Source organism: Haliotis rufescens, unplaced genomic scaffold (assembly GCF_023055435.1).
Source record: "Haliotis rufescens isolate VD_foot unplaced genomic scaffold, xgHalRufe1.0.p SCAF_9, whole genome shotgun sequence".
In the NCBI taxonomy this organism is placed as follows: Eukaryota; Metazoa; Mollusca; class Gastropoda; order Lepetellida; family Haliotidae; genus Haliotis; species Haliotis rufescens.
The window spans coordinates 17,779,054-17,799,184 of record NW_025964383.1 but is presented as its reverse complement, the minus strand read 5'-3'; the positions used below and the strand labels follow the sequence as shown (position 1 = coordinate 17,799,184).

At 41.3% G+C, this 20,131-nt stretch overlaps 1 protein-coding gene across 2 annotated transcripts in view; it reads right to left on the bottom strand.

Moving 5' to 3' along the window:
• Positions 1–2,851: 2,851 nt before the first annotated feature.
• Positions 2,852–20,131, bottom strand: part of LOC124119831 (BRCA2-interacting transcriptional repressor EMSY-like) — a 33,630-nt gene continuing 16,350 nt past the window's right edge. The window contains exons 16-24 of one of the 2 annotated variants that reach the window (XM_046482481.2): positions 19,519–19,667; positions 17,991–18,426; positions 16,823–17,010; positions 12,999–13,239; positions 12,042–12,207; positions 11,303–11,385; positions 9,836–9,915; positions 8,367–8,531; positions 2,852–7,857 (exon numbers count right to left, since the gene is read on the bottom strand). In XM_046482481.2, coding sequence (XP_046338437.2) covers positions 7,795–7,857; positions 8,367–8,531; positions 9,836–9,915; positions 11,303–11,385; positions 12,042–12,207; positions 12,999–13,239; positions 16,823–17,010; positions 17,991–18,426; positions 19,519–19,667 — 1,571 coding nt within the window. In that variant the 3' untranslated portion in view covers positions 2,852–7,794. The remainder of the gene's footprint in view (positions 7,858–8,366; positions 8,532–9,835; positions 9,916–11,302; positions 11,386–12,041; positions 12,208–12,998; positions 13,240–16,822; positions 17,011–17,990; positions 18,427–19,518; positions 19,668–20,131) is intronic. The other variant, XM_046482482.2, reaches the window with a different exon arrangement.

Here is a 20,131-nt window from a genome sequence, read left to right as displayed (position 1 = left end):
AGATCAAAGATACATTTGCACGCAGGAAGCGGCATAATGAAATGCTAACTCAGTGTCAGTCAGGGTCTTTTAAACTAATGATGCATGTGTTATTGTAGTTGAAAAGGTAGGTTGGAGTAGCGGGTTTATCTAACAGCATTGCCTGGCTGGCGTATGTCTGGACTAGTCAGTGCTATGTCAACAGCTTGACGAGATAGTTAGTGAACTAATTTGACTGTTGACAAGGAGTAATTAGAGAAACACAGGATTGAGGGGTTATTTATTTAAACATGTACTGGCTGGTTTGTCTATGTGTGAAAGTGAATTGAAGAAATATGCCTCCTTGTCTCGTTTGTTTGTTGTTGGTCTGCAAATATAACCGTGTCATGAAACTATCATGAGTGTGTGTCAATCGCAGTTTTCGCAGTTCTTTCCTGTTCGCAAAACTTTCCATATTTACAGTATATATCCACGAGGTGTCATCTGACATCAGATAAGTTTGGGTAGAGCTTCATTTCAATGTTAAAAATATTTTCAGATAGAAAGTAAGAAAACTTTAAGGAAGACAATATATGGATGTCAACTTCTTTATTAGGAGGAACATAACGTTTCGGAGTATATGCTTACTCCTTCATCCTCATAATAAAGAAGTTGACATCCATATATTCTCTTACTTATGTGAATCACTTCTAAATGCCTTTCAAAGACCTAAAAAAACTTTGTCAGTACCGATGGCTAGGCAAACTGATTGCTTGGCGCATACGCACATCTCATGGAATTCCTTAAACAGATTAGGGAGATGGCATGGTAATGTAACAATATAATGCCCTTGATAGTCACCTCTACTCGTTACCAAGCTTCCATCTCACAGGATGACCAGGGAGATCATATGAAGAGCAAATAGTCTGTTACAGATACACTTTGTCAGAAATAAAAGTGATTGAGTGACTATGGTTTTATGCACTTTTAGCAATAATCCAGCAGTATGACAGTGGCGGACACTAGAAATGGGCTTCACACATTATACCATGTGGAGAATCGAACTCGGGGATTTGGCTTGACAAGCCAACACTTTAACCACTCGGCTACCCCACCACCCCATCAGAAATAAGGGTTCCTTGCCGTGTACAGAATGAAGATGTCCGTGGGAATCAGTGGTGGTGAGGTGAAATTGGGTTTAACGTAGCATCCAAGATTATTGCACTCATATAGCGATCGATGTGCATGCGTGTGTGTCTGTCTGCTTGTACTAGTACGGACTGATGCCGATTTATAGTGCTAGCACATTAAGATACCATGCCGCAGTTTAACATGAATACCCAACTCAGACACTGTATACTGACTCCGAGCCGACTAGTCCTTGTTTGTGTGAGTGAGTGAGTGAGTGAGTGAGTGAGTATGGTTTTACGCCGCTTTTAGCAATATTCCAGCAATATCACGGCGGGGGACACCAGAAATGGGCTTCACACAATGTACCCATGTCGGGAATCGAACCCGGGTCTTCGGCGTGACGAGCGAACGCTTTAACCACTAGGCTACCCGACTACCCCTCCTTGTTTGTGGCCTGTAATGCCGTGCACCAGACTGGGTAACAAGAAGTACCATCTTTTAATGTCTTTCGGTATGACGCGGCCGGTGATTGACCCGTGAAGACGCCGGGGTAGAATAGGTCTTCAGCAACCCATGCTTGTCGTAAAAGGTGACTATGCTTGTCGTAAGAGGCAACTAACGGGATCGACTGGTCAGGCTCGCTGACTTGGTTGATGCATGTCATCGATCCCAATTGCGTGGATCAATGCTCATGATATTAATCACTGGGTTGTCAGGTCCAGACTCGATTATTTACAGACCGCTGTCATATAGCTGGAATATTGCTGAGTGCGGCGTTAAACAACAAACCAACCAACCAAATCATGATCCCTAACTTTTTTGTTCAGTATATTAATGTTATATACTAAGCGTGCAGTGTGTTGTTTTACTGCACTTTCTGACATTGCATTCATGTGAGGTTAATGGTCAAATAAAAAGTGAAGAAACACTGGCCAATTGTTTGTATTTTATTACATAAAATTATAAACAGTTATGTACAATACCACAATGAAATATGTACATATTAACAATGAAATAATATTAGTCATGTAGAAAATGGTATCTTTCAAGTCTCCATTAAATACTGAACACCGTGTGACCAAGTCTCTCTACCTGTTTGGTGGCATATCACAAACATTACAAAAATATTCTATTATCTTAATATTTGCATATCATAGATATAATTGTCATGTTTTTTGAAACTACATTAAGTATACAGTGCATTATCAACATGATCTCTTCTAAACACATTTTGAAATATACTAAGTGTTCATCAAAGATGCTGATATTGTTTCACAACGTTTGAGACACATGATTTTGAACAATGGATGCTGTTGAACGTGAAGTGATATCTAAACACTGGAAGTTTTGTAAGTTCGCCAAGAGCCCCTTTAAACTTAACCTAATAAAAATCCTTTAGACAGAAGGTGTGGTTTAAAAAGTGAAAGTCCCCTTAACGTGCATCGTGGTGAGACACAAGAATACTCTCCACAAAACTGTGTCACTTTTGTTAGTTGTAAATTGAACACACTAACCATGTACTGACAATCGATTGTTGTGGGAAGTGATGGGCATTTACCCAAGGAGTGAGTGAGTATGACCTTAGGCCCCTTTTAACAACATTCCAACAACTGACATGGGACACGAGAAATTGAGTGAGTGAGTGAGTGAGTGAGTGAGTGAGTGAGTGAGTTGGATTTAACGCCGCTTTAAACAGTATTCCAGTTATATCGCAGCGTGTCAGCTTAATGTGGGAGGAAAGCCCGAAGTGATGCAGGTCTCAGACGTTTACCACTTCGGTGAAACCCACGAGCACGGGTATGGTGCTGACAAACCTAGAAACACAATTGGGGCGAACCGGGATTCGAACCCACAATCATAGGTCACCAGAAATAGGCTTCACACATTTGGCGTGACAAGTGAGTTCTTGTCAATAGGATAGTCTGAAACGTGATACGATGACAGCTATATACAGATGAAGTTCTTTTCAATGACTCTTGATCTATTTGTCAATGGTTGCTAAGCCTGTAACCATGGTAACGACTCCCAAAGATTTGGTGCCAAATGCTGACCCCCAATACAAGCATTGTGAGAATGAATGTATGTCGCTGTAAGGCGGTAGGTACATGAACATAAAAGAGCACTGGTATGAACACTAAAAATAAAATACTCCAATCTTTAAAATCAGATCTTGGTTCTCACTTCTGCTGAGGATATCTCATAACCTTTCATCCGACCAATCAGAGCGTGGCTTACCAGATCACGAAAGTGACAGTTGGAAGGAAAAGGTTAACACGGGGTATTCAGAACGACAATAACGGGGTGAATCCGTCAAAATCATCATCTCTCTCTGGCTTCAATGGGACAAACATTTTGACATTTGTCCAAATTGGACAGAAGAGATTTTGCATAGCCCGTGGGAAGTACTTTCTATCAGACATTCAAGAATGTTCATTTGTTCCGTTTTCAAATTTTGACAAAATATTTTTCGAAGTATAGTCCGGAAAGAAAAATGTCAGTTTGAAACTAGTGCTGTACAGCTCCATAAAGCTGCTTTCTGATTGGCTAATGTTAGTTGTTTCATTGGTTGATCAAAGTTTCTGAAAGGTCTTTTGGACGTAGCCTGTAATGGGATTCCTCAGATCTTTGTTTAGCGGTAGCAAGATCTTAGGATCTTAAGATCTGATTTTAATGACATTGAAAATATGACTTGAGTTTACTAAAGATGTTATGTTAGACCATAACAAATCATGATATTTTCATCACTGCCTAAATCACCATTTCTTCTCCACGTTCCAACAGAGCAGAAAATCACAGTATTCCCTTACGACTTCACTTGTTAAAAACACCCTACACATCCTCCTACTACACAGCCATGATTCCTACCCATTGACACAGAGGCCCTGAACAATTTAATAAAATAATTGAAATAAAAGCCTCCCACCTCACATATTTTTAAACTTAGATGATTGAATGAGTTAAAACACTTTAGCAGTATTTCAGCCATATTGCAATTAAAATGATGAAAATCTGGTAATTAATTACTGTGATTTAATTCTCTTGGTAATGAAACACCAAGGCATAACTTAGCAGGTAGTGTTCGAAACTAAGCATGAAAGTCAAGGAGTTCTTGTAATATCCCTATGTTAAAGTTAAAGATGTAGGGATTCTGATAGAAATACTATAGGAACAAACTTCAAGAAGCTCACGACCCCACATTTCTTACACTGCATGAACCAGGTCTCGTTATGGAGCTACACATCGTGATCAGCTGATCACTACAGCCCGTTCCACAAAGTGATCGTAGCGCTAAAGCCATCTTTAACGTATACCTTAACGTAGTGCTACGATTGCCTTGGTGAAGGGGCAATGACACACAGTACCATTAATACCTATCTGGTAAACCACTAGTCTTAACCATAACAATATGTTACTAGAGATGGAGCAGTACATTCCCTCCTTTGATATTACAATCAGTCTCATGGTGGAGATTCGGTAATGTGGAAATGTATAATGACGTAACGGCCCATCAAAATTTATGTTAAGTTAACCATAGTCAAATAAACTGCCGGGCAAAAGATGTACACTTTAAAACTGGATTTTACCGAACTCAAAACATTACAAAACATTATGAAAACGTTACTAGAATGAAAACAGTCATCAAAACAGGTCCAAAACACAACTATGATACCCGTATCAAATACATCACCATCGAATAACCATTTCGTGATTGTTATATTTTTAGCCACCATCACACATGGGTGTACTTTCTTTTGCCTGGCAGTTTGTAGAGCCAGGCATCAGGGAGGTGAGTGTGATGAAGACAATGTGGAAGACTGTAAACAGATCTGTCGCTATCTCAATAACGGAGTTGAAACGGCGTCACATGATCCAGGATATGATGAAGTTTGTATCTAATATTCGCCATATATATTTTATGAGTCACATCTGATATTATTACATACATTTATTTTTAAACATCCAAAGAACTGCAACAGATTGGAACATGTCATCATGAAAAAATCAACAATCCGCTGAATGTTCAGTAATTGAGTATGGTTTTACGCCGATTTTAGCAATATTGTGGCAGGGGATTCATTGCTCTTTCTCCTGTCTACTCTGGGGCCATAATTGTTGAATCTTTCAGCATGACTTTCAGCAGAATTTAGTCTTCACTTACAACTATCAGCCTACCTGACCAGAGTGCAAGGCATTAGGCTTGACTCTTGGCTTGGACTAGTAGCAACATCGCAGACTGCTTGTATAAAACATACTCCTGATCCTGCCAAATACCGAGTTACTCCCTCTGACTGTGTTGCCATTGACAACTGAATCAAATTAATGCCTTAACACTCAACCACATCACAAGTTGAAACTGAAAACATTCCTCTTCAAAAGAGCCTCATCCATTCTCTGGATTTTAGCGCTATGTAAAATGCCTTTAATACTTACTAATATAATCATGAACAGCACAATCACTGTTTAAAGGCAGCTACAACTAAGGAAGGATATAAACAGTACCAACAATTTAAATCCAGAACAATAACATTGAAGTCCCCCTTTACATCGACACACACCATTGTCCATGGACAGAACTTTGTACACATAAAATAATCAAATAATAAAATGTTACCCTTTTTTCATTAAACACTTCTGAACAACACATTTCAGATAAATGACTTTGGGCTAGACACTGGTATTGGATCCTATCACAAGGCAGTGAAGAAACTTGGATATACATGGTATGTAAATGAATAAGAATTACTAAATTTCCTTTAATTCCACAATTTTCTGACGAGAGTTGAGGCCCGCAGTACAATTGAATTGTGACGTCATAATAGTGACGAATGGCTTAGATTTAACCAGATCTACCTGATTCGCTTTGTCTTCCTTGATTTGTGTCAATGTCATGTGATGTCAATGTTTTCGAACACCTGATTGGTTTGATACATCAGCAGGGTTTCCATGAATGAACAGCCGTTTTCTGGGGCACAGCTCTCAACACACTTCTTGCAGGTCGGCAGTAAAACTTTAAAGTAATTGAAAGTTCGGAAGCTTTTCACCAAATATGAATGTGTGTCAAATTACAGTGTTCACACTATATTACTCTTCCTTTTCATCATGACACGATGCAGCAAAATAAATTAAGGTTGATATCAGTGATTCCATAATTCAAATTGGCAACCCACTGACAAAATTGGACTCAACTCAAGTCGCTTCACTCATTATTTGTGCCAATGCCAAGAATTGAACTTTTAAGTTTGTCATGGTAGAATGTAGAACTATGTAAACTGGAGATATGATGGCACTTAACTTAACGTATGAAACCTGCAAATTCAACAAAGTGCCACCAATCTATTTGGTGATGTTGGTTTATCACTGAGTACAGGACGAGAGTTGTTTCTATTTTGTCCCAAGCATGAGGTTTTGTAACATGACTTACCGTATTTGACGTAATAAGCGCCCCATTCTAATAAGCGCCCACAGTGATATTTGCTAATATATTGGCTAGTGAACAATCCCAATTACCGGTAGCACCTCTTCCAATTGATCAATGTGCACAAGACGTATTTAGTCGTGTATAATACGCACTCATGTGTTACATGTACCCTTAATCATGGGCAATTAAATTCTGGAAAAATATATCTGCTGTGTATAATACGCAGAGAGTTTTCTTTTGAATCATTTCAGGTACATAAACGTAGAAATTTACAATCTTTCAACTCTGTTTTTTTTTACCCTATTTCTAATTTTGAGAGTGCCCTAGGCGCTTATTACGTCGATTACGGTAAATTCTATGCTGTCCAAGTGTAGCAATACCATGTACCAGAATCAGGGGAGAGAAATGGAGATAACAAGGTGTGTCTTTTGGAATATGTTTTATCCATTTTGAAACTCGAATGTCTTTTTAACATGAGCTAGACATAGTTGAAATTTAGAAATTATTGCCCCCCTACCATTTCACTGAGACTGATAATATCCTTTTCAATTTCTGGATCCCATGTGAATTACAAGTTTATTTCCTTGTTGTCTGTCCAGTCGACTTGCTTCATACACTGTGGAAAATGCCCACCTGCCTGACAGTCTGGGGCAGTAGTTTTTGCTGACGGACGGTCAGTTTTAAAAAGTTGCACGCCCAATGGTCGGGTAATTATTGTATTCCCAAAATTACCTCAGCATCCTTGTTTTAATTCAATGTTAGAGATAATTAGCTGTTACTGTGAAACAAATTATTGATGAATACAATTTCAATGAGTTACAGTTACTTGAGTTACCAGTTTATTGTTATTTTCTGAGAATATTAAGATTAAACGGTACTATTCTTATGTCAAGAAAATTCTAGACTGGCATGATTTTATCTGGTCTGGTAACATTGCAAAGTTGCCAGGCAAATTGTCTGACTCAAATTTTGGGGAATTTTTATACACAGCTTCATCTAACAAACATTACCACATGGTATTTTGGGTAAAACACTATTATTTCCTGGTGTGTCATCCAGACACCGCAAACCTATTTTAGCCATGGCATTATGATCCTAACAGTGCCATTGGCACTCTTACACATATTATTGTGAGCCCTGAACTCCATAAAATATGCTTAACACAATCTTCCTTCCAGTGTTCCAGAGCCTCAAGGGCTCCCAGTTCAACAATCTAAATAAAAAGTAACCATGGTAACAGAGTAAATAGATAACAACCAAACTTAACAATTAATATGCAGTTTCTGCTAAGACTTCCCAGGACTCTTGTCTATTCTAATTTTCTTCATCGGTGGAGAGCTGAGTTGCCCCTGAAACAAGAAATTCTGTTATCAAACAATAGATTCTTTTACTTAACAAAATATTGTGTTATCAAACAACCTAATTCTGTAATCTAACAATAAAATCTGTTATCCCTCAATAAATTCTTGTACAAAACAAAATATTGTGTTATCAAACAACTTAATTCTGTAATCTAACAATAAAATCTGTTTTCAAACAATATATTGTGTTATCAAACAACTTAATTCTGTAATTTAACAATAAAATCTGTTTTCAAACAAAATATTGTGTTATCAAACAACTTAATTCTGTAATCTAACAATAAAATCTGGTGTCTAGCAATTAATTCTTTTCTAAGACAAAATATTGTGTTATCAAACAACTTAATTGTGTAATCTAACAATAAATTCTGTTTTCAAGCAATAAATTCTTTTCTAAAACAAAATATTGTGTTATCAAACAACTTAATTGTGTAATCTAACAATAAAATCTGGTATCAAACAATAAATTCTCTTATCGTCATGATGAAGTTACTTACTTTATGCCATTTGTCTGCCAGTTTTTCACTCTCCTGGGTGTAGAAGGTGAAGACCTCGGTACAGTCGCGGAACACCCGACTGGTGGGGGGGTTGTACACAGCACAGTTCTCCTTCACCAGGGTCATGTCCTGGTGGAACTCCTCATGGTCCTTGTACCCTCCACCCTGCAGCAGCAACACAGGGAGGGAGTCAGGGATGGAGTGATGGAGCGAGGGAGTGGATTAATGAATCGGTGAGTGATGGAGTGTGTGAGTGCATAAGTGAGGATCATTTAAGAAGAAAACACATGGAAAACTGTACTTCACAGGGGAATACAAGCATGGACAATTGGGGACCTATTCTTTCCTGTACTTCACAGGGGAATACAAGCATGGACAATTGGGGACCTATTCTTTCCTGTACTTCACAGGGGAATACAAGCATGGACAATTGGGGACCTATTCTTTCCTGTACTTCACAGGGGAATACAAGCATGGAAAACTGGGGACCTATTCTTTCCTCTACTTCACAGGGGAATACATGCATGGAAAACTGGGGACCTATTCTTTCCTGTACTTCACAGGGGAATACAAGCATGGACAATTGGGGACCTATTCTTTCCTGTACTTCATAGGGGAATACAAGCATGGAAAACTGGGGACCTATTCTTTCCTGTACTTCACAGGGGAATACATGCATGGAAAACTGGGGACCTATTCTTTCCTGTACTTCACAGGGGAATACAAGCATGGACAATTGGGGACCTATTCTTCCTTGTACTTCATAGGGGAATACAAGCATGGAAAACTGGGGACCTATTCTTACCTGTACTTCACAGGGGGATACAAGCATGGAAAACTGGGGACCTATTCTTTCCTGTACTTCACAGGGGAATACAAGCATGGAAAACTGGGGACCTATTCTTTCCTGTACTTCACAGGGGGATACAAGCATGGAAAACTGGGGACCTATTCTTTCCTGTACTTCACAGGGGCATACATGCATGGAAAACTGGGGACCTATTCTTTCCTGTACTTCACAGGGGAATACAAGCATGGACAATTGGGGACCTATTCTTCCTTGTACTTCATAGGGGAATACAAGCATGGAAAACTGGGGACCTATTCTTTCCTGTACTTCACAGGGGAATACAAGCATGGACAATTGGGGACCTATTCTTCCTTGTACTTCATAGGGGAATACAAGCATGGAAAACTGGGGACCTATTCTTACCTGTACTTCACAGGGGGATACAAGCATGGAAAACTGGGGACCTATTCTTTCCTGTACTTCACAGGGGAATACAAGCATGGAAAACTGGGGACCTATTCTTTCCTGTACTTCACAGGGGGATACAAGCATGGAAAACTGGGGACCTATTCTTTCCTGTACTTCACAGGGGAATACAAGCATGGAAAACTGGGGACCTCCCCCTCTCAACCTTCCTGTGTCATCTGCCCAAGACCCTCACCACACAATGACTACCTACCTCCAGCTTCTTTCGTATTGTTCCAAAATCCATTGGTTTCTTCACAATAGAGTAATAATCAGGAGCGTCAGCAGGGTCCACTGAAAAGAAGGACAGACATGACAGGGATTTTTCTAGGAATGGGAATGGGGAAATTCTTTTTAAAAAATGGGAATGGGGAAATTGAGTTTTTCTTCTCTCAAATTAGGAGATATTTGAACATTACCTAACTAGGCACTGAAGCCTTTTTGATACTTTGTATTGGTCCTGTTATCAGTGTAATGCAAGCAACATGCACAAAGTCATAACATTTGGTTATAACTTAAACTACATCTGAAAATCATTTGCTGCAGACTTGGGGCCGAATATCAATGAAGTCCCAGCATAATCCGGCACATCATCCCACTTCTTTCCCAGGTCTTTGGGGGAGGGGGTAATGTATCACATATCACTTACTGCAACTGGGTGATGTTGTACAAAACAACCTTGGCGCTACAACTGTCATAAGTCTGTGTTAAAATATAGGAGTTATGACCATCTTAGTGCTAAGATTGCTTTGTACAACAGCACCCGGTTGCATATCAGTGTTTGCTGATCACACAGAAGATCCAAATTTCATTCCCCACCTGAACGAGTGTATGAAGCCCATCGGATATTGCTGTGATATTGCTAAGCAAGCTAAAAGCAATATAAACCATACTGCTCCATCAGAAGCACTCATAAAATCCCCAGTCTGACTGTATGTCATATGAAAATGTTCGCTAAACGAAATGTGCATGCTTTAAGTGACCTAGTTCTAAGGGTTGTGTCCCATGGGAATCACAGTACATATTACTTGTGTCCAATCTCAATTTCTATGCGTAAGGATGCAATATTGTGCATTCCGTGAAAACCTACCAAAATGTCAAAAATATTCTAAGGGTTACAGATAGAGTAGAGTTTAACATCGCGTCCTAGATCATTGCACTTATATAGCAGCCTGTGTGCATGGCTGCTTGTACTAGTCCGGACTAATGCCGATTTTATAGTGCTAGCCCACTGAGATACCATGCCACAGTTTAACAGGAATCTTCTTTTGGAATGACATGGGCGGCCGCTCTACCACTAGACCACAGAGGCGATCTCTAAGGATTAAAGCTAAGTGGGTGAATATTGTTTTACGCCACAGTTAGCAATATTCATTATATATCATGCAGCTTGTAAGTAATTGCGTGTTCACAAACAAACCAGTTTCTGAAAGCATGAGGGGGCGGTCGGGTAGCCTAATGGTTAAAGCGTTCGCTTGTCACGCCGAAGACCCGGGTTCATTTCCCGACATGGGTACAATGTGTGAAGCCCATTTCTGGTGTCCCCCGCCATGATATTGCTGGAATATTGCTAAAAGCCGCATAAAACCATACTCACGCACTCTGAAAGCATGAGCAACAATCCATGCTACTGGGTGTGGGGAATGATGGAATCAATCAAGTGACACACGTCGCCACCTACCTGGCTGTGTAAACCACGCGGACGCATTCAGCTCCCCTTTCTCCCTGTTGACGCCGCGATAGCGAGACACTCTCTGCAGCAGTCTGCAAACAACAAAAGTGTTTAACTTGGCATGGTGTTGTTGTAACAATAGTTGTTTGTTGTTTTACAGTGTCAGTAGAAGGCAACATTCCCGCTAAATCACAACGGCCTGTAAATCATCAAGTCTTTGCAAGACGGACAAGTGACTGATAAGATGAGACATTACTACACCTACCCGAAGGCCTACCCAGACTTTACAGTACACTTAACTGAGGCCCTACCCGGACTATACAGTACACCTACCTGAGGCCCTACCCTGGCTATACAATACACCTGGCTATACAGTACACCTACCTGAGGCCCTACCCTGGCTATACAATACACCTGGCTATACAGTACACCTACCTGAGGACCTACCTGGACTATACAGTACACCTACCAAAGGACCACCCTGGCTATACAGTACACCTACCTGAGGACCTACCCTTGCTATACAGTACACCTACCTGAGGCCCTAACCTGGCTATACAGTACACCTTCCAAAGGACCATCCTGATCCAGCTGCCACTGGGAGGCAGAGGGGTTCTCTCATCAGCTGCTGTGGGGGGTTTCCGCCTACGCGAGGGCCACCCTGGCTATACAGTACACCTACCAAAGGGCCACCCTGGCTATACAGTACACCCACCAAAGGGCCATCCTGACTATACAGTACACCTACCCGAGGGCCATCCTGATCCAGCTGCCACTGGGAGACGGAGGGGTGCTCTCATCAGCTGCTGTGGGGGGTTTCCGCTTCCTCTTGCTCCGGAAGAGGCTGTTTGGGTCGGAGCTGGCCCCCCCGTCTGTGTACACAGCGAACTCTCCCTGGCTGTCAGACCCACTCCCTGCAAACAGGAAGAAAAGTAGTAGCAGCAGTCTGCGAACTTAGCCACTACTCCAAAGCCTGAGTCTAGTAAGCTCAGCCAATAATAGTCCTCATAATAACACCAAAATCTACTGAAAATGATGCAATGAACCAAGTTCGGGCTAGCAATCTTGAAAGTTTTTAGCACAGACAGTAGTTAGACCTGACAAATCATCTTTTACCACATCAACTGTTGCAAGAAATGCAGAATTCAAAGATTTATTCCAAGAAAACCATCTGGTTCCCAATGTCACGTTAACAGTTTGTTAGTTGGTTAATGCTGCAATCCTGTATATCAAATCTCCATGACAACAAGTTAATCCAAAGTACAATGTTTCCACTGAAACCGTCTGGATTGACAAGCCTCTGTATCATCGACTGATGGTTATTGAGTAATGTCAATTTGTAATAAAGTAGGCATTTCCTGCAAGAACTTTCAAGCACAAGTCTTTTTACAACGAATAACAATAATTAAAATTAGCATTAATCTTGCAATCGGGAACCCTGGCAATATCTCTGTTTACCGCTGAGATGACTGAGAGACCTAGTAGCATAATGAGGAGGAATCGTGAATTCAATCATGTTTGTTTGTTCGTTGATTAATGCCACACTAAAAAATTCCAGCTATATGATGGCAGTCTGTAAATAATTGAATCTGGACTCTTGGACCCCAGGGCACCCCAGAAGTGACGCTGATGGCTGAAGGATGCATCTATACTGTGACGCTTGGAACCCAGGACACCCCAGAAGTGATACTGAAGACTGTCCTACCTGTTGGGGGGCTGGCTAACGTGGGTATCTCCTCCTCGATGACTCCCACGCTGTCAAACAGAAGCTCCACCCGCTCCTCCGACCCCTGGGACGATGACGCGAGCTCCTTCTCCTCCAGGCGTTGCGATGTCAGCTCATCCAGCGTGCTCGGCGACGGCTCCACTGCAACGCTGACGTTTGAGCTGCTGGAAATGACTTCCTCGCCGCCAACCTTGTCAAGGAGACTCAACCCAACTGATGACTGGAACAGTGGATATAGTTCAAACATCCGGTGAATCATCAGCCTTCAAAATTCATGCTAGTCCGCAAGCCAGAAACTCCTAAATTGTGCTAAGGGCAAGTAAAAATCCAATGAAGGTAGTCCTCATTGACCAGTAGTATTTGAGGGCTGTAATAATGAACTAATTTTCATTGCTTAAATTCTGCTACAAATTTGAACTTAATAAAACTGACAGGAAATGTAAAATGTTTCGATTCAGCAAACTAGGGACTAAAGTACTCATGTAAATGAAAAAAACTGTTTTGCTGGATTTAATAATCGACACAAAGCATTACGTAGATGTAAATACGAAATAACAAAACAACTGGAAAAGTACTAGTCTGGATTTGCTAGTTTTATCTCAGTGCTCAATACAAAATGTACTTTACAGGAGGTAATTTGTAGGCACTTTCAACATTCAAAAATAAAACTAAGTCCAAATTGACATGGCAGAAACAGGCTATAGGCATTATGCAAATTAGCCTGGAAAAAAGTTATCAAAACAACAATAAAAATAACAGCTATGTTTATGTACATAATAATAATGACACGTAAGTTGTTGTTTGAGAAGGGAATATGTTACTTTAACGTTCTGATATTTTGACGATGATTCACTATCCCCCAATGCCACTCACAAATCACTAACCACTGACAAATCACATGCACGTGGGTTTCAAGCACCTGTTTTCACCTGTCGTCAAGGTGTCATAGGTCATGGACATTCACCTTGATCTACTAACACCTGGTTATGCTCAGTTTCACAATAGTCTGTTTCGTTCATATTTTTACACACTTTTACGTGTAAAAAGACATAAAAACCTTTGATACGCTGTATTTGTGCCAAGGCCCAATTAGTACTAATTGAGTTGTTTGAATATTTATATATTTTGTATATTAACTGCATTTATTTAAAATCTGAGATCGAAAAAAACAGGTTTTTTTCATTTCCGTGCGTACTTTAGTTCAATAAGGTTTTCGGGAGTCTAAGGCTGAACATAACCAACATCAATCCAGACTTGTCGGGCAGCAACACACATGTGCATGCACATCACTATTATAAGGGTAACGCTATTTTTCAGGGCATTATCATTTGCAGAAGCCCGAGGTCTTCCATTAACTGCCCGACGAAGGAGGGCAGTTGAAAAGACCGAGGGCTTCTGCAAATGATAATGCCCTGAAGAATAGCGTTACCGTTATTATAGCTAAAATGGATGAAATTTTGTATCAAATAAAAAGAAACAACAATATCGGTTTTGAAACATTTACTGCAATCAACACAAATGTCACTGACCCACTTTTACAAATATGGAAACGTAATAGAATAAACCAGATGACGTCACTATTTAACGTGATGTCACCTATGCCTACCCTATGACGTCACCCAACAACGGACGTGATAATGGCCCGTCATCAAACCATATGAGGGCATTATCAAGTTACAGTGGCCCGCTGATTCTTGATAACATGCGGGCGGTTTACTGATAATTCTATCTATTTTAGCTATAAAGAAGTGCAACAGTCTACAACACAACATTAAACCCCATTTCACCACACTATGTTTGTTTGTTGTTTAACGCCATGTTCCAGCTATATGATAGAGGTCTGTAAATAATCGAGTCTGGACCAGACAATCCAGTGATTGACATTATGAGCATCGATCCACGCAATTGGGACACGATGTCATGCATCAGCCAAGTCAGCAAGCCTGACCACCCGATCCCGTTAGTCGCCTCTTATGACAAGCATAGTCGCCTGTTGTAAGTGAGTGAATAAGTATGGTTTTATGCCGCTTTTACAATATTCCAGTAATATCACGGCGGGGGACACCAGAAATGTTGATAGTGGACGCGGTCTTCCCACACTATGGGGAGTATACATCACTATACCTGTGCATGCTGTGAGACAATGTTGATAGTGGACGCGGTCTTCCCACACTATGGGGAGTATACATCACTATACCTGTGCATGCTGTGAGACAATGTTGATAGTGGACGCGGTCTTCCCACACTATGGGGAGTATACATCACTATACCTGTGCATGCTGTGAGACAATGTTAATAGTGGACGTGGTCTTCCCACACTATGGGGAGTATACATCACTATACCTGTGCATGCTTTGACACAATGTTGATAGTGGACGTGGTCTTCCCACATTATGGGGAGTATACATCACTATACCTGTGCATGCTGTGAGACAATGTTGATAGTGGACACTGTCTTCCCACACTATGGGGAGTATACATCACTATACCTGTGCATGCTGTGAGACAATGTTGATAGTGGACACTGTCTTCCCACACTATGGGGAGTATACATCACTATACCTGTGCATGCTGTGAGACAATGTTGATAGTGGACGCAGTCTTCCCACACTATGGAGAGTATACATCACTATACCTGTGCATGCTGTGAGACAATGTTGATAGTGGACACTGTCTTCCCACACTATGGGGAGTATACATCACTATACCTGTGCATGCTGTGAGACAATGTTGATAGTGGACACTGTCTTCCCACACTATGGGGAGTATACATCACTATACCTGTGCATGCTGTGAGACAATGTTGATAGTGGACGCAGTCTTCCCACACTATGGAGAGTATACATCACTATACCTGTGCATGCTGTGAGACAATGTTGATAGTGGACGCAGTCTTCCCACATTATGGGGAGTATACATCACTTTACCTGTGCATGCTTTGACACAATGTTGATAGTGGACGTGGTCTTCCCACATTATGGGGAGTATACATCACTTTACCTGTGCATGCTGTGAGACAATGTTGATAGTGGACGCAGTCTTCCCACATTATGGGGAGTATACATCACTTTACCTGTGCATGCTTTGACACAATGTTGATAGTGGACGCGGTCTTCCTACACTATGGGGAGTATACATCACTATACCTGTGCATGCTGTGAGACAATGTAGATAGTGGACGCTGTCTTCCTACACTATGGGGAGTATACATCACTATACCTGTGCATGCTGTGAGACAATGTTGATAGTGGACGTGGTCTTCCCACATTATGGGGAGTATACATCACTATACCTGTGCATGCTGTGAGACAATGTAGATAGTGGACGCGGTCTTCCTACACTATGGGGAGTATACATCACTATACCTGTGCATGCTGTGAGACAATGTAGATAGTGGACGCGGTCTTCCTACACTATGGGGAGTATACATCACTATACCTGTGCATGCTGTGAGACAATGTAGATAGTGGACGCGGTCTTCCTACACTATGGGGAGTATACATCACTATACCTGTGCATGCTGTGAGACAATGTTGATAGTGGACGCGGTCTTCCCCCACTATGGAGAGTATACATCACTATACCTGTGCATGCTGTGAGACGATGTTGATAGTGGACGCTGTCTTCCCACACTATGGGGAGTATACATCACTATACCTGTGCATGCTGTGAGACAATGTTGATAGTGGACGCAGTCTTCCCATACTATGGGGAGTATACATCACTATACCTGTGCATGCTTTGACACAATGTTGATAGTGGACGTGGTCTTCCCACACTATGGGGAGTATACATCACTATACCTGTGCATGCTGTGAGACAATGTTGTTAGTGGACGCAGTCTTCCCGACATCTTGTACAGGTAGAGATGATGAGCCAACCTTGACCTTGGCTGAGCTTGATGAGATTGTGATTGGGACAGACACCTGTGAGATGTCGTCTCTGGCAGTGGATGCAGGGATGGTGAGTATCGTTGTGCCTTCCTCTCCTCCTGAACACACAGAGATGTCAACTTAATTCTTGTTTCACATAATGACAGAATGAATATTGTGAGTGGTTGAGTTAGGTTAAACACTGCTTTTAACAGTATTCCATTTACATCAGGGAGTGTCAGCTTAATGTGGGAGGAAAGCCCGAAGTGATGCAGGTCTCAGTCGTTTACCACTTTTGTGAAACCCTAGAACACAAGTATGGTGCTGACAAACCTAGAACTATAATTGGGGCGAACTGTGATTCGAACCCCAAATCATAGGTTTCTGGTATGCCCTTGGGACATTACTCTGCACAGCGATTTGTGGCACCTTAGACAACTGAGCCACCCATGCCCTGAGTATAGTTTGATGCAACCGGTACCAGTAGTATAAATCTACCTATAAATAATTCAGGGCTAGGGAAACTTGGGTGCCGACATTAACTAGAGATCCGGATAAGCTGAGTATTGGTTCAAAATAGCAACAGAAACCAGCATAAGTCGGTCTCTGTCTGTCTGTCTGTCTGTCTCTCTTTCATTCATTGAAATCATCACACATACGCATAATACAAAGGAGCCCAGAGACCTTCTTCATTTTCAGAGACTCAACAACACATGTACAGATTCCTATCACTCATCACTGACATGCCACTGAAAGTGTGTGTGACACCGGATCTTCATGGAGCAGCTGCCAACTTGTGACAGAGACCATGAAGTAAAGGGACAGCCCTCTCCAACACTTATTTGAAAAGACCAATGGATCCTCTCTATATTTGCTTTTGGCAGTGATAAAGCAATCAGCTCACCAATGTTCCTATTCATTTTTACACAGAAATGCAAGAATCCTCCCCTCTCCTCACCGTGGTAGCAAAGAAACAACCAACCCAACAGTGCAAAGGATGGAAATATATTTATGTTTAGAAATTTTACCTTCGTTGGCATGTAATAGCACTTTGAATCCTCCTTGAAATATAAATGAAAATATTCAAAATACTACACACCTGCTCCTTCTATATGCACCACAGACTCTCCAGCAGTCAATTCAGAGTTGTCTCCCTCTATGACCTTGCCAACCTGTTGCACTGAGACAGCACCATCATCAATGAAATGTATATCACCTAAGTCAATATGAGCATGAGTTAGAGAACTGCTCAGCAAGTCATAGTTTTGCTGCACTTCCGTGTCCTGTGGAACACTCCCACCACTCTCGACAGTCACAGTTTTAGAGGGCTGAGTCACAACAGTCAGCACTTTGTTCTTGTCCTTGTAGAACAGACCCGTCTCGGGGTCCAGCTCTCCCTGGATCACCTCAGTATTGCCGCTCGCCCCGGAGGAGGAAGATAAAGTATGCCGTACTATCGTCGGCGGAATTTGATCACTTGTAATTTTGGTTATTTTGGCGGTGGACGACCCACTAGAAGGCTTCACTATGTGAATCTGGAACAGACGGAAATGTATGTCACTTGTTTGTTTGTTGTTTAATGCCGCACCCGGTAATATTCCAGCTATATTACAGCATTCTGTAAATAATCCAGTCTGGACTGGACAATCCAGTCATTGACATCATAAAGAGTGGAGTACCAGGACTTCTTGTATTTAGGCCCACTCGTAATTACGCTCATGGGCCTAAAAACGGAAATAATGGACGGGAATCATGCATGCACGAATACGGTGTTAGCGTTGGGCGTCTCAACGTTGTGATTCCCAGGCACCCTTTCGAGTTGAGTTGAATGGTTCAACTGTGTCATATGGCCCTGTGACGCAGGGGTAGCATTATGCAGATGGCTGTTTCAATGAATGCTCGTTCCACCCGTGACGAACAGGTCTGGTTGTTGATGAAATATGATAGCTAAAAAGACAGATTTTTTATTCATGCACCGATTGTCTTTAAATGTAATATCCAGTTATGTATGACTGTTTAATAATCTCATACCAACTTCGACTGGAGTATGTCGGATAGTTTTTCAGATATTGTAGTAAACGTCGGTACCTTTAATTACCTTCCAGACTATAACTCCCTTCGAATAATGTGCATTCAACAGAAAGTCCAGTTTAAAGTTAAAATGCATGTTTAACATTTTCTCCGTCATAACAACCTAACAATTTCTGATTTTTTCAGCAAAGGATGTCCCCGATGCCGGTGAAACAGTGCTACATTCTGAAATTGAGCCCTTGGCTTAATTTCAGAAAATATAATTTAAGTGAGAAAGCGCTATTTTCCGTAATTAGGCTTGGGGCTAAAATAGGTAGTTCCGGTAATGATTGATCTAAGAATCAATACAACGCAACTGTCCATGGCCATATCGCAGTGTTTCTTTGTTGTGAAACATCGCACTCATGAACTAGCAACTGAATAATTTACACCGCTTTTAGCAATAGTCCAGCAATATCAGATATACCAGCTTCAGATAGCGTACCCAGGTGGAGAACCGAAATTGTGCCTACAGCATGATAAGCGTTTTAACCACTAGGCTACCCCACTGCCCAACGCTGAGGTGAAGGGATGTTTGTATCTGTCCATTGTACCACTACCTGTGGTTGTCCTGAAGGCTGACGAGACACCTCGGAGGGCAGCGACACGGGCACGGAGACGTACGTTGTGTTGCCATCCTCTGACGTCGTTGTAGTTGTTGTATTACCGTCTTTGTCCACTTGGTTTAGTAAAGACATTGCTTGCTCTGCAAAGGAGAACATAAATGGATGGTGATTTTTGTTGTTATTGTTTCTTAAAAATATTGACTATTCATCTGAGTTTTGTTTGTCTATTGTTTAATGCTGCACTCCACAAGCCACAGAATGTATGAAGGCAGCATGTTAGTAATCAATGAACCAGACAAACAAGTGATTGATATTAGGAGCAACGTCCATGCAGTCAGGGTACAATGACACTCAATCAACAAAGTCACCAAAACCTGACCATCCGATCCACTTCTGGTAACTCTTAAGACAAGCCTAGATTACCCTATACCTTTAATACCAAGAGGGACAGCTTTGAATATGATAGTGCAAAATTATCATGTACAGTGGAACCCCCTTTATCCGGACCCTGATATTCCAAAACCTTGCCTTCCAGACAATATTTACATGAAACTAAATAAACACTATAAAAATGCTTTTTGTTTCCACAATTCCAGGTTCTGGA